The sequence below is a fragment of the Falco rusticolus genome, unplaced genomic scaffold (genome assembly GCF_015220075.1).
Source record: "Falco rusticolus isolate bFalRus1 unplaced genomic scaffold, bFalRus1.pri scaffold_127_arrow_ctg1, whole genome shotgun sequence".
NCBI classification, from domain to species: Eukaryota; Metazoa; Chordata; class Aves; order Falconiformes; family Falconidae; genus Falco; species Falco rusticolus.
In genome coordinates, this window is record NW_023618161.1 from 5,668 (window position 1) to 16,900 (window position 11,233).

Sequence of the window (11,233 nt, forward strand, 5' to 3'; positions counted from 1 at the left end):
GTCGGGTTGTGATGAAGGATGTTTGGTTAAGTCGCCCTGGGATTGCATCAGTCTTTACCCCCAGGGATGGGACAGCCCATGAGTGGAGTACGTCGTTGGCGGTGATGATGATACGGATGGGGGATTCCATTGGGATTACAATGCGATGGTCTACTTCTAGTAGTCGGAAGTGCCCTGGAGGGAGTTCTGTGGTTGGGATTGTGTAGGAGTCGAATATTAGGTCTTTGAAGTCTGTGTATTCGTAGGCTCAATAACATTGGTGTCCGATGGCTTTCAGAGTTAAATCGGGCTCGTCAATTTCGTCTATTATGTATAGAATTTGTAGAGATGGTAGGGCGAGTAGGATGAGGACGATGGCGGGTAGGATTGTTCAGATGAGTTCTACTTCTTGTGCATCTACGGTGTTGGAGGATAGTTTTTCTGCTAGTGTAATTGTCAGCAAACAGAGAACTGGGCTGCAGATTGTGAGTGCAACTATTAGGGCGTGGTCGTGGAATTCTACGAGTTCTTCTATGATCGGTGAGGAGGCGTCTTGGAATCCGAGTTGGGATTGGTTGGCCATGGTAGGGGTGTACAGGGGTTTCACCTGTGATTTAGCTTTGACAAAGCTGTGTAATGGGTTTACTAACACTCCATAAGAAAGAAGCATAAGTGGTTTGATGCAGTTGGCTTGAAACCAGCGTGTGAGGGTTCGATTCCTTCCTTTCTTGGGTTTGGACGAAGGTTGGTTCTTCAAAGGTGTGATAGGGGGGTGGGCAGCCGTAGATTCACTCGATGTTGGTAGCTGTTAATTCTGTTTGGAGGACTTTTCGTTTTGCTGCAAATGCCTCTCAGATGATGAATATTAGTAAGATTACGGCTGTTATTGAAATTAGGGAGCCAATAGAGGATAGGGTGTTTCATAGGGTGTAGGCGTCGGGGTAGTCTGAGTAACGTCGTGGTATGCTGGCTAGACCTAGGAAATGTTGTGGGAAGAATGTTAGGTTTACGCCTGTGAATATAATTCCGAAGTGGGTTTTAGATCATGTGGGGTGGAGGGTGTATCTGGTAAATAGTGGGAATCAGTGGGTAAATCCAGCGAGGATGGCAAATACAGCTCCTATTGAGAGGACGTAATGAAAGTGGGAGACTACATAGTATGTGTCGTGTAAGGCAATGTCTAATAAGGAGTTTGCTAGTACAATACCTGTTAGTCCTCCAATTGTGAAGAGGAAGATGAAGCCCAAGGCTCACAGTATCGGTGGATCTCATTTGATGGTGCCTCCGTGTAGTGTGGCTAGTCAGCTGAATACCTGAATGCCAGTTGGGATGGCGATGATTATAGTGGCGGAGGTGAAGTATGCTCGGATGTCTACGTCTATTCCTACGGTGAATATGTGGTGGGCTCATACAATAAAGCCGAGGAATCCAATCGATAGTATAGCTCAGACTATTCCTATGTAGCCGAATGGTTCTTTTTTGCCTGCGTAATACGTTACTACGTGTGAGATGATTCCAAAGCCGGGAAGGATTAAGATGTAAACTTCTGGGTGGCCAAAGAATCAGAACAGGTGCTGGTAGAGAATGGGGTCTCCTCCTCCAGCGGGGTCAAAGAATGTAGTGTTTAGGTTTCGGTCGGTCAGTAGTATGGTGATGCCGGCGGCCAGGACTGGAAGTGAGAGCAATAGGAGTACGGCGGTGATGAGTACGGATCATACGAATAGGGGAGTTTGATATTGCGATAAGGCAGGGGGGGTTATGTTAATGGCTGTTGTGATAAAGTTGATGGCCCCTAAGATGGAAGACACACCTGCGAGGTGTAGGGAGAAGATGGCTAGGTCTACTGAGGCGCCAGCATGGGCTAGGTTGCCTGCTAGGGGCGGGTATATGGTTCATCCTGTTCCGACTCCAGCTTCTACTGTGGAGGACGCTAGGAGCAGTAGGAAGGACGGAGGAAGTAGTTCAGAAACTCATGTTGTTTATGCGGGGGAATGCTATGTCTGGGGCTCCAATTATAAGGGGGACTAGTCAGTTTCCAAATCCTCCGATTATAATGGGTATGACTATGAAGAAGATTATTACGAAGGCATGGGCGGTGACGATGATTTGGTCGTCTCCTAGGAGAGTTCCTGGTTGGCCAAGTTCTGCTCGAATAAGGAGGCTGAGGGCGGTACCATACCGGCTATGCCTGCCCATGCTCCGAAGAGTAGGTATAGGGTACCAATGTCTTTGTGGTTTGTTGAAAATAGTCATCGGTTGATGAAGGTCACAGGTAAGATGGCTGAGTGTTTAGGCGTTAGGCTGTAGTCCTTTTTACAGAGGTTTGATTCCTCTTCTTATCGACTCTGTGGTGAAGTTCATGTTGAGTTGCAAACTCATTGATGTACATTGAGAGTGTGCCGGAGTCTGGTAGACAGAAGCTTGTTGGTTTGAGCGTCTAGCTGTTAATTAGAAGTTTATGGGATCGAGGCCCATCTGTCTAGGCTTATCGTGGAGGCCCTAGCTTAATTAGAGTATCTGAGTTGCATTTAGATGGTGCAGGTTTAGTGTCCTGCGGGCCTTAGTGGTGTGGGCAGAAACTAAGAGGATTTAACTCTTATTTAAGGCTTTGAAGGCCTTCGGTTTGGTAGGCAGGGTATCCTAAGTTTCTTAGGTAATGGTCAAGATCGCGGGAGAAAGGGGGAGAAGGAGGACTAACAGGGAAATTAAGGTAGCAATTGGTGTGCCTGTGGATTTGTTATTGTATCATTGTTTTATGAAATTTGTAGTGTTTGGTGGGAGTGTGATTGTGGAGCAATATGCAAGGCGTAGGTAGAAAAATAAACCTAGTAGGGAGAGTATTGAAATAATTATGGCTGCGGTTGATATCTCTTGTTTAGTTAATTCTTGAATGATGAGTCATTTTGGTAAAAAGCCAGTGAGTGGGGGCAGGCCGGCTAGGGATAGTAGTGCTAGCGTCAAGGATGCGTTTAGTGATGGTATTTTTGTTCAGGAGGTTATTATTGTGGATAGTTTTAATGAGTTGGTTGTGTTGAGGGCTAAGAAAATGGAGGCAGTTATCAGGGAGTATAGGTAGAAGGATATTATTGTTAGTTTGGGGTTGTATATGAGGATAATGGTCATTCAGCCTAGGTGGGCGATTGATGAGAAGGCTAGGATTTTTCGAATTTGTGTCTGGTTGAGTCCTATTCACCCTCCGACAGCTGCGGATGCGATGGCCATGGTTGTTAGCAGGAGTGGGTTTAGTGAGGGGGCAGTTAAGAATAAAATAGTGATGGGGGGGAGTTTTATTAATGTGGAGAGGAGTAGGGCGGTGGTTATGGGTGAGCCTTGCATGACCTCTGGGAATCAGAAATGGAAGGGTACTAGTCCTAGTTTTATTGCTACTGCTATAGTCAGTAGGAGGGAGGCTACTGGTTGGGTTAATTGGGTAATGTCTCATTGTCCGGTGAGCTGTGCGTTGATTGTGCTTGAGAAAAGGATTAATGCGGAGGCGGTTGCTTGGATGAGAAAGTATTTGATTGCAGCTTCGATAGCTCGAGGGTGATGTGATTTTGAAATGAAGGGGATAATGGCAAGGGTGTTGATTTCTAGTCCAGTCCAGGCTAGTATTCAGTGGTTGCTTGAAATTGTGATGGTTGTTCCTAGTAGAAGGCTTAAGGAGAATATTAGTTTTGTGAGGGGGCTCATTTAGTAGAGGAAGGGGTTAAACCATCATTTTCGGGGTATGGGCCCGATAGCTTTATGTTTAGCTGACCCTACTAGGAAGTAATATAAGGGAAGTATGGAGCGCTTTGATCTCTTCTGTGCAGGTTCAATTCCTGTCTTCCTAAGGTTTTGCAAGGAAATGAGAGGATTGGTAGACCTCTATGTTCACTTTATCATAGTGACCCTTAGACATTCAGGCACATTTCCTTATGCAGGCGTGTTTTTAAGCGGGAGGGAGGCCTGCATAGCAGATTGGTATGCTGGTGTGTCATAGGCATAGAGCTAGTGTTAGCGGTAGGAAGTTTTTTCAGAGAAGGTGTATGAGTTGGTCGTAACGAAATCGTGGGTATGAGGCGCGGACTCAGAGGAAGCCAAAGGAGAGGAGGAGGGTTTTTGTGGCGAGGATTATTGGGAATAGTTCTAGGGGGAGGCCTAGGGAGCTTGGGTTGATGAAAAGAATGGCGGTGAGTGTGTTTATTAATATAATGTTTGCGTACTCAGCTAGGAAGAATAAGGCGAATGGACCTGCGGCGTATTCTACATTGAAGCCTGAGACTAGTTCGGATTCCCCCTCTGTCAGATCGAATGGGGCGCGGTTGGTTTCAGCAAGGGTGGAAATGTATCATATTATTATGAGGGGTCAGGTGGAGAAGATTAGGTATAGGGGTTCTTGGGTGGTGGCAAGGGTGTTTAGGGTATAGTTTCCACTTAGTATGATTATGGAGAGGAGGATGATAGCTAGTGTTACTTCATATGAGATGGTCTGTGCGACTGCTCGGAGGGCGCCGATTAGGGCGTATTTTGAGTTTGAAGCTCAGCCCGATCATAAAATTGAATATACTGCTAAGCTTGACATGGCTAAGAGGAATAGTAGGCCCAGGTTCAAGTCTGCAAGAGAGAAGGGTAGGGGGAGAGGGGTTCAAATTGAAACTGCAAGAAGGAGGGCTAGTATTGGGGTTAGGGTGAAGAGTAGGGGGGAGGAGGTTGATGGTCGGATGGGTTCTTTGGTGAATAGTTTTACACCATCTGCTACTGGTTGTAGGAGTCCAAAGGGGCCAACAATGTTTGGGCCTTTTCGGGCTTGCATGTAGCTTAGGACTTTTCGTTCTACTAGTGTTAGGAAGGCTACGGCGATTAAGATTGGAAGAGCATAGGCTAAGAACATGATAAGGTGTATTAGAGGTGTTGGTTGGGTCATGGTTGAGTTGTGGGGAGCTAGGGAGAGGATTTGAACCTCTAGTTAAAGGGCTTAAGCCTTTTGCATTTGCCAGGCTTTGCTACACTAGCGGCCCTTTTTTAGGGGTTTGAGGTGGGTAGTCCCTTGAGCAGTTTAGTTGAGGTCATTGCTTGGGGAGAGGGGGCATGCCGGGAAGTATTGGCCCCACCTTTCTGGTCCTTTCGTACTGGGAAGGGTTTGTGATAGATAGAAACCGACCTGGATTACTCCGGTCTGAACTCAGATCACGTAGGACTGTTAATCGTTGAACAAATGAACCCTTAATAGCGGCTGCACCATTGGGATGTCCTGATCCAACATCGAGGTCGTAAACCTCTCCGTCGATGGGGGCTCTTGGGAGAGATTGTGCTGTTATCCCTGGGGTAGCTTGGTCCATTGTTCAACTGTATTGGGTCTGGTTGCTGTTTGCACGTTGATGGGTGGTTCTTGGTTAAGATAGGTGGTCTTATTTTTGGAGGGTGTGTTTTACTCCAAGGTTGCCCCAACCGAAAAATTATGAGCCAGTGTTGTGAGGGCGTAGTGTGCCTGATAGGTTTAGGTTTGGTGCGTGATGGCCATTGATTTTTAAGTTCCACGGGGTCTTCTCGTCTTATGTGCTTATTCCTGCTTTTGCACAGGAAGATCAATTTCGCTGATTATCTGTAAGAGACAGTTAAGACCTCGTTTAGCCATTCATACAGGTCCCGATTTATGAGACAATTGATTGCGCTACCTTTGCACGGTTAGGATACCGCGGCCGTTTAATGTGGTGTCACTGGGCAGGCATCACCTCCAATACTTGTTAAGCTGGAGGCTATGTTTTTGGTAAACAGTCGGGCCTTGTGTTTGCTGAATTCCTTTTACAGATTTTAATCTTTCTAGTGGGCGCACCTGGGTTGGGTTAACAGCGTGCTGGAATGTTTGGTCTTGTTGTGGTTGGGAACATTAATTTTTCTGTTAATGGTACTTGTTACTAAGTTTGCGCTCGAGAGGTAGTAGATTACCTAGTTACTCATTTTAGCATTAGCTCTTCTATTGCTTATAGATTGACCTGCTAGTTTTGAAGGGAGTCGTGCTGCTTTTGTATTTTTTTACATGGAGCTTTGACGCACTCTTTGTTGGTGGCTGCTTGAGGGCCTACAATTTTTAAAGCTTTATAAGTTATCCGCTAATGAAGGCTGTATTCTTTATTAAAGGAGCTGTACCCCCTTTAAATAGCTCTTAGCTCATTTCAATTTGGGTTGATTGGGGTCCTTGAGGGAGAGACTAAGGGTGAACTTAGATTCGTTTTGCAGGTAACCAGCTATCACCCAGCTCGGTTGGCTTTTCACCTCTACTGACAAGTCGTCCCACTCTTTTGCAACAGAGACGGGTTCGCTCGGGGGTAGCTGCTTGTAAGTAGCTCGCATGGGTTTCGGGGTGGCAAGCTTAAGTTCGCTTTGCTTGGTTGTTCTTGCTAAACCATGATGCAGGAGGTAAAAGGGTATATCTTTGCTGTTTATTGCTTGAGGTTTCATTTTTATTTCATCTATCCCTTGCGGTACGGAGCTCTATTGCGCCAGTGGGCCTTTTCTATCGCCTATACTAAGGCAGGAGAATGTTTTGGCTTAGTGATGGGGAAGGGTGAATTTTTGATTAGTCTTCGGGTGTTGTGGCTGGGCTAGAGGAGGCTCAGGGTGATCTGGTTGGTGGCAGATATCTCTCAGGTGTAAGCTGAGTGCTTTAGTCTTGTAGCTACACCCTGATATGCTAAGTACACCTTCCGGTACACTTACCTTGTTACGACTTACCTCATCTTTGGCTATAGTGGTGGGTTAGTTATCTGGGGTTGGTAGCTTGTGAGGAGGGTGACGGGCGGTATGTACGTGCCTCAGGGCCAACTTAAAGTAGGCTTATGTTATCCTGCTTTACTGCTAAATCCGCCTTCTGGAAACAATTTCATGTCTCCTTCCGTTGGAGTGTTCTATATTAGAAAATGTAGCCCATTACTTCCACTTCGTAGGCTATACCTTGACCTGTCGTGCTAACGGGGTGGTTATTGTGCTCACTGTGCGCCCTTCAATTAGGGTGAGCTGGCGACGGCGGTATGTAGGCTGTATTCTGGCGAGAAGTGGTAGGGTGTAGCGTGGGGTGTCGTTTACAGAACAGGCTCCTCTAGGTGGGTTTGGGGCACCGCCAAGTCCTTAGAGTTTCAAGCGTTTGTGCTCGTAATTCTCGGGCGGATGTGCTATGGTACAATGAACATCAGGATTTAGGGCTAGGCATAGTGGGGTATCTAATCCCAGTTTGGACCCTAGCTTTCGTGGGGTTTGGTCCGTCGGATATACTAGGATCATTTTTAAGTTGGCCTTAGGGATATCTTGGGCTTATGACAGCTCAGTTATGTTTTGGTTATTCCTAGTTATTATGACAGGTTCTAGTCCACTCTTTACGCCGTGTGACTGTTGGCTCGGGTTTCTTGTATGACCGCGGTGGCTGGCACAAGATTTACCAACCCTAAGGCTGCTATGACTAAGTCAAGCTTGCGCTTATTGCTTAATGTTAATTACTGCTGAGTGCCCGTGGGGGTGTGGCTGAGCAAGGCGTCTTGGGCTACAGTTGGTAGTGTGTGCCTGATGCCTGCTCCTTTGGTCTTAGCAAGAGGCCTAGGGCATTTACACTGGGCCGCAGATACTTGCATGTATATGTCTAGCAGGAGCCAACTGTAAGGTTAGGACTAAGTCTTTTGTCCCTGGGTTTTATATTGTACGCCATCTTGGCATCTTCAGTGCCACGCTTTGGATTGTAAGCTACGGGGACGTTGTTTCGTTTGTTGTTTCGTTTGTTTCATTTGTTTCATTTGTTTTGTTTGTTTCGTTTGTTTCATTTGTTTCGTTTGTTTCGTTGGCTGTTTGGGCGCCTAAAGTCTTAGGGGCGTGTGTGTCTGGGGGGTTTGGGTTAAAATGATTTTAGTGTTGAGGTGTTGGGTAGGTGGTGTTTATGGGATATATAAGATGTTAAGGAGAAGGCTAGGTTTGAGTGGTAAAGGTGTTAGAGGTTCTCGTGGTTGAATTGTACAACAATAATTTTTCAAGCTGTAGGTCCCAGGGAGTTGCGGGGCGAGAATAGTCATGACTTATTTTGTGGGTTTTTTTAGGGGTGAGTTTTGTTTTTGGGGCGTTAGCAGTTGCATCTAATCCATCTCCGTACTAGGGGTGTGCCCTCTGTTCCCATCAGGAAAATGAACACACTGCGGACCTAATCATTGAGCAGAAATTCCACCGGACCATCATTGGGCAGAAGGGTGAGCGGATCTGGGAAATCCGGGAGAAATTCCCAGAGGTAAGGCTTTGTAGGAGAGGAGGAATCCAGAGGGGTTCTTTCCTACATGGGTAGTAGGCCTGTCGTCACAGAAGTCGTAACTTTAGTGGCTCTGTAGCGCAAGTGTCTGAGAAGATAGCTCTTTTAGCCAGAGGCCGCTAACACGGTTCCCCTTTTCTGAATGGGAAAAGGGGATGTGTAGGATCCCCCCAACCTCTGCATGTGTCTGACACAAGGGTTCTTGCTTTTGCTTGAGCTAACTATAAATGACCACTCCTGCAGGTTATCATCAACTTCCCAGACCCTGCACACAAGAGTGACATCGTCCAGCTCCAAGGTCCCAAAAATGAGGTGGAGAAGTGCACTGAGTACATGCAAAAGATGGTGGCAGACCTGGTAAGGAGGTCTTCTGCCTGCTGTTCCCTCCTACGTGCCTGGATAACCCTGGGGCAAAGCAGAGCTCTACTGGCTTGGGTAGAGCTAAAACACCTCAAGAGGAGGGAGCTGTCGACGCTGTTTTGGCTGAATGGAGGCAGGGGGTAGTACCTGTTATGGGAAGGCTATAGGGGAACGTCCTTGCCTTTGTTTATTCTTACAAGTCCCTCGTATAGACAACTTCCTTGGGTCTAAGCCTATTTTCAAAAGCTCGTTTATCAGAGTTCCTGAAGTCGGGCCTCCCTTGCCACGACAGTGTCATCTTCAGTTCTCCCTTCCTTTCTCCCTTAGGTTGAAAACAGCTTTTCTATTTCTGTCCCCATCTGCAAACAGTTCCACAAGAACATCATAGGGAAAGGAGGTGCCAACATCAAGAAGGTGAGATATTGTTCCTAACTCAAGTGCTCGTGATGATCACTGCCTGCAGCAAAATCCCACTGGATGCTCTCTCCTGCTCATTGGTGATGTCCAATATAGCCTGCAAGGGCTTTTCTTCTGACATGGGACACTTCTGAGATGATTTTTTTTTTTTTCCTTTGTGGCAGATCCGTAAAGAAAGCAACACCAAAATTGATCTCCCAGCAAAGAACAGCAACTCGGAGACAATTGCTATCACAGGCAAGAGGGCAAACTGTGAGGCTGCTTGCCATCCAGAAGGAGCTGGTTAGTGAAGCAACTGGCCTTTTGTAGCTGAGGGACTTGACAATGTTGCTAGAAGACACAGATACAGACGTGGTTGTAATGGGTGAGGGCAGGGTGGAGACAAACGTGTTGGTCTGTTCTTGACTCATGAACCAAAGTCTGTGACTGCTCCTGTCAGGAGTAGCCAGTCTCCAAGCCCTCTGCTCAGGCATTTCTTCCAGATCTATAAAGCTCCTAGCAAGGTGGGAGTTAGAGGGTAAGCAGAGTGGGTGCAAACACGTTTCTGCAGCTTGACTCAAGAGGCTGGTACTGTCCTCCCTTAGGCCAACAGCACAGAGGTGGAGGTCTCTATTCCTTCCAAACTGCACAGTTCCCTCATTGGTGCCAAAGGCCGCTTCGTCCACTCCATTGTGGAGGACTGTGGTGGAGTCCACATCCACTTCCCCACCAAGGGCTCTGGCAGTGACACCGTGACCATCAGGGGCCCAGCCCAGGGTGTGGAGAAAGCCAAGAAACAGCTGCTGCACCTGTGAAACAGCACAAGGTCTTAATAAATAAATAAATAAATGGCAATGCTCTGTTTGTGTTGAGAAAGGCATCTAGTCTGACTAACTAGAAAAGAAAAGGTGGGCACCTGAAGGAGGGAAGGAGACCATCAAGTCAGGAAATCGTTGAAGAAAGAAAATGGAAAGGTCTATTCCACCTAGATCCCCCTATTATGAATGAAATGACTGGGTGTCCAAATCTATGTATTATTGCAAATGTGCTGTGTCAATTTTCTCACCCCAAAGAGCAGGGAGCAGAACTTTTGTGCTGTGCCTCACATGGCTGCCAGGGCAGGGTGAGAAGCAGCAAGAGAATTCCTTCCTGGCACCTTCTCCAGGGGAGCTGTGCTGCACTTTCCCAAGACTTATTTTTTCTTTTAGTTCTGCATGAGTGCAAAAGGTTTGGGTCAATGTTCTCACCACAGAAAGCAGGGAGAAGAACTTTCGTGCTGTTCCTCACATGGCTGCCAGGGCAGGGTGGACAACAGCAATTTTTTCCTGGTACCTTCTGTATGGGAGGAGTGCTGTACTTTCCCAAAGTGACTTTTTTGGGTTCATAACAACTGCAACTCTGAAGGGTTAATTTTGCTCACTACAGAAGGCAGGGAGCAGAACTTTTCTTCTGTGCCTCATAGGGCGTATCTTTGCTGTTTATTGCTTGAGGTTTCACTTTTATTTCACCTATCCCTTGCGATACAGAGCTCTATTGCCCCAGTGGGCCTTTTCTATCGCCTATACTAAGGTAAAAAATGTTTTAGTTTAGTGATGGAGGGGTGAATTTTTAATTAATTTTTTGGGTGTTGTGGTTGGGCTAGAGGAGGCTCAGGGCGATCTGGTTGGTGACAGACATCTTTCAGGTGTAAGCTGAGTGCTTTAGTCTTATAGCTAGGCCCTGGTATACTAAGTACACCTTCCGGTACACTTACCTTGTTACGACTTACCTCATCTTTGGTTGTAGTAGTGGATTAGTTATTTGGGAACCCTAACCCTAACCGTAAACCTAACCCCTAACTCTAAACCTAATCCTAACCCTTACTCTAGGGGGCCTAACCCTAAGAGGCCTTACATTAACCCTAACTCTAACCCTAAACCTAACCATAACCTTAACCCTAACCCTAATCCTAACCCTAACCCTAAGAGACCTAATGCTAAAGGTCTAACTTTAACAAAACCCTCACCCTAATCCTAAGAGAACTAACCCTAAGAGGCCTAGGCCTAAAGGACTTCACCCGAAGAGGCCTAACCTTAACCATAACCCTATCCCTAACCCTAATCATAACAGTAACCCAACCCTAAAACTAAAACCTAACCCTATCTTTAACCATAACCCTAAACCTAACCCTAAAGTGGCCTAATCCTAACCAGAACTCTAAACCTCAGCTGTGCATGGCATGTACGCAACCCTAAA

General features: G+C 46.6%; 1 protein-coding gene and 1 pseudogene across 2 annotated transcripts; one reads left to right on the plus strand and one right to left on the minus strand.

The window, feature by feature from the left end:
• Positions 1 to 634: 634 nt before the first annotated feature.
• LOC119141978 lies at positions 635 to 4,947 on the minus strand (annotated as a pseudogene). Its single transcript, XR_005102121.1, has one exon. The product of XR_005102121.1 is annotated as an NADH-ubiquinone oxidoreductase chain 2-like (transcript).
• Positions 4,948 to 8,098: 3,151 nt separating this feature from the next.
• Positions 8,099 to 11,008, plus strand: LOC119141979 (vigilin-like; the record flags this gene model as incomplete). The annotated part of the gene is given in 7 exon segments (XM_037374677.1): positions 8,099 to 8,224; positions 8,486 to 8,599; positions 8,930 to 9,016; positions 9,184 to 9,278; positions 9,280 to 9,301; positions 9,604 to 9,803; positions 10,867 to 11,008. Coding segments are annotated over 7 exon segments (786 nt in total), but the record flags the coding sequence as incomplete, so codon positions are not given.
• Positions 11,009 to 11,233: the final 225 nt, after the last annotated feature.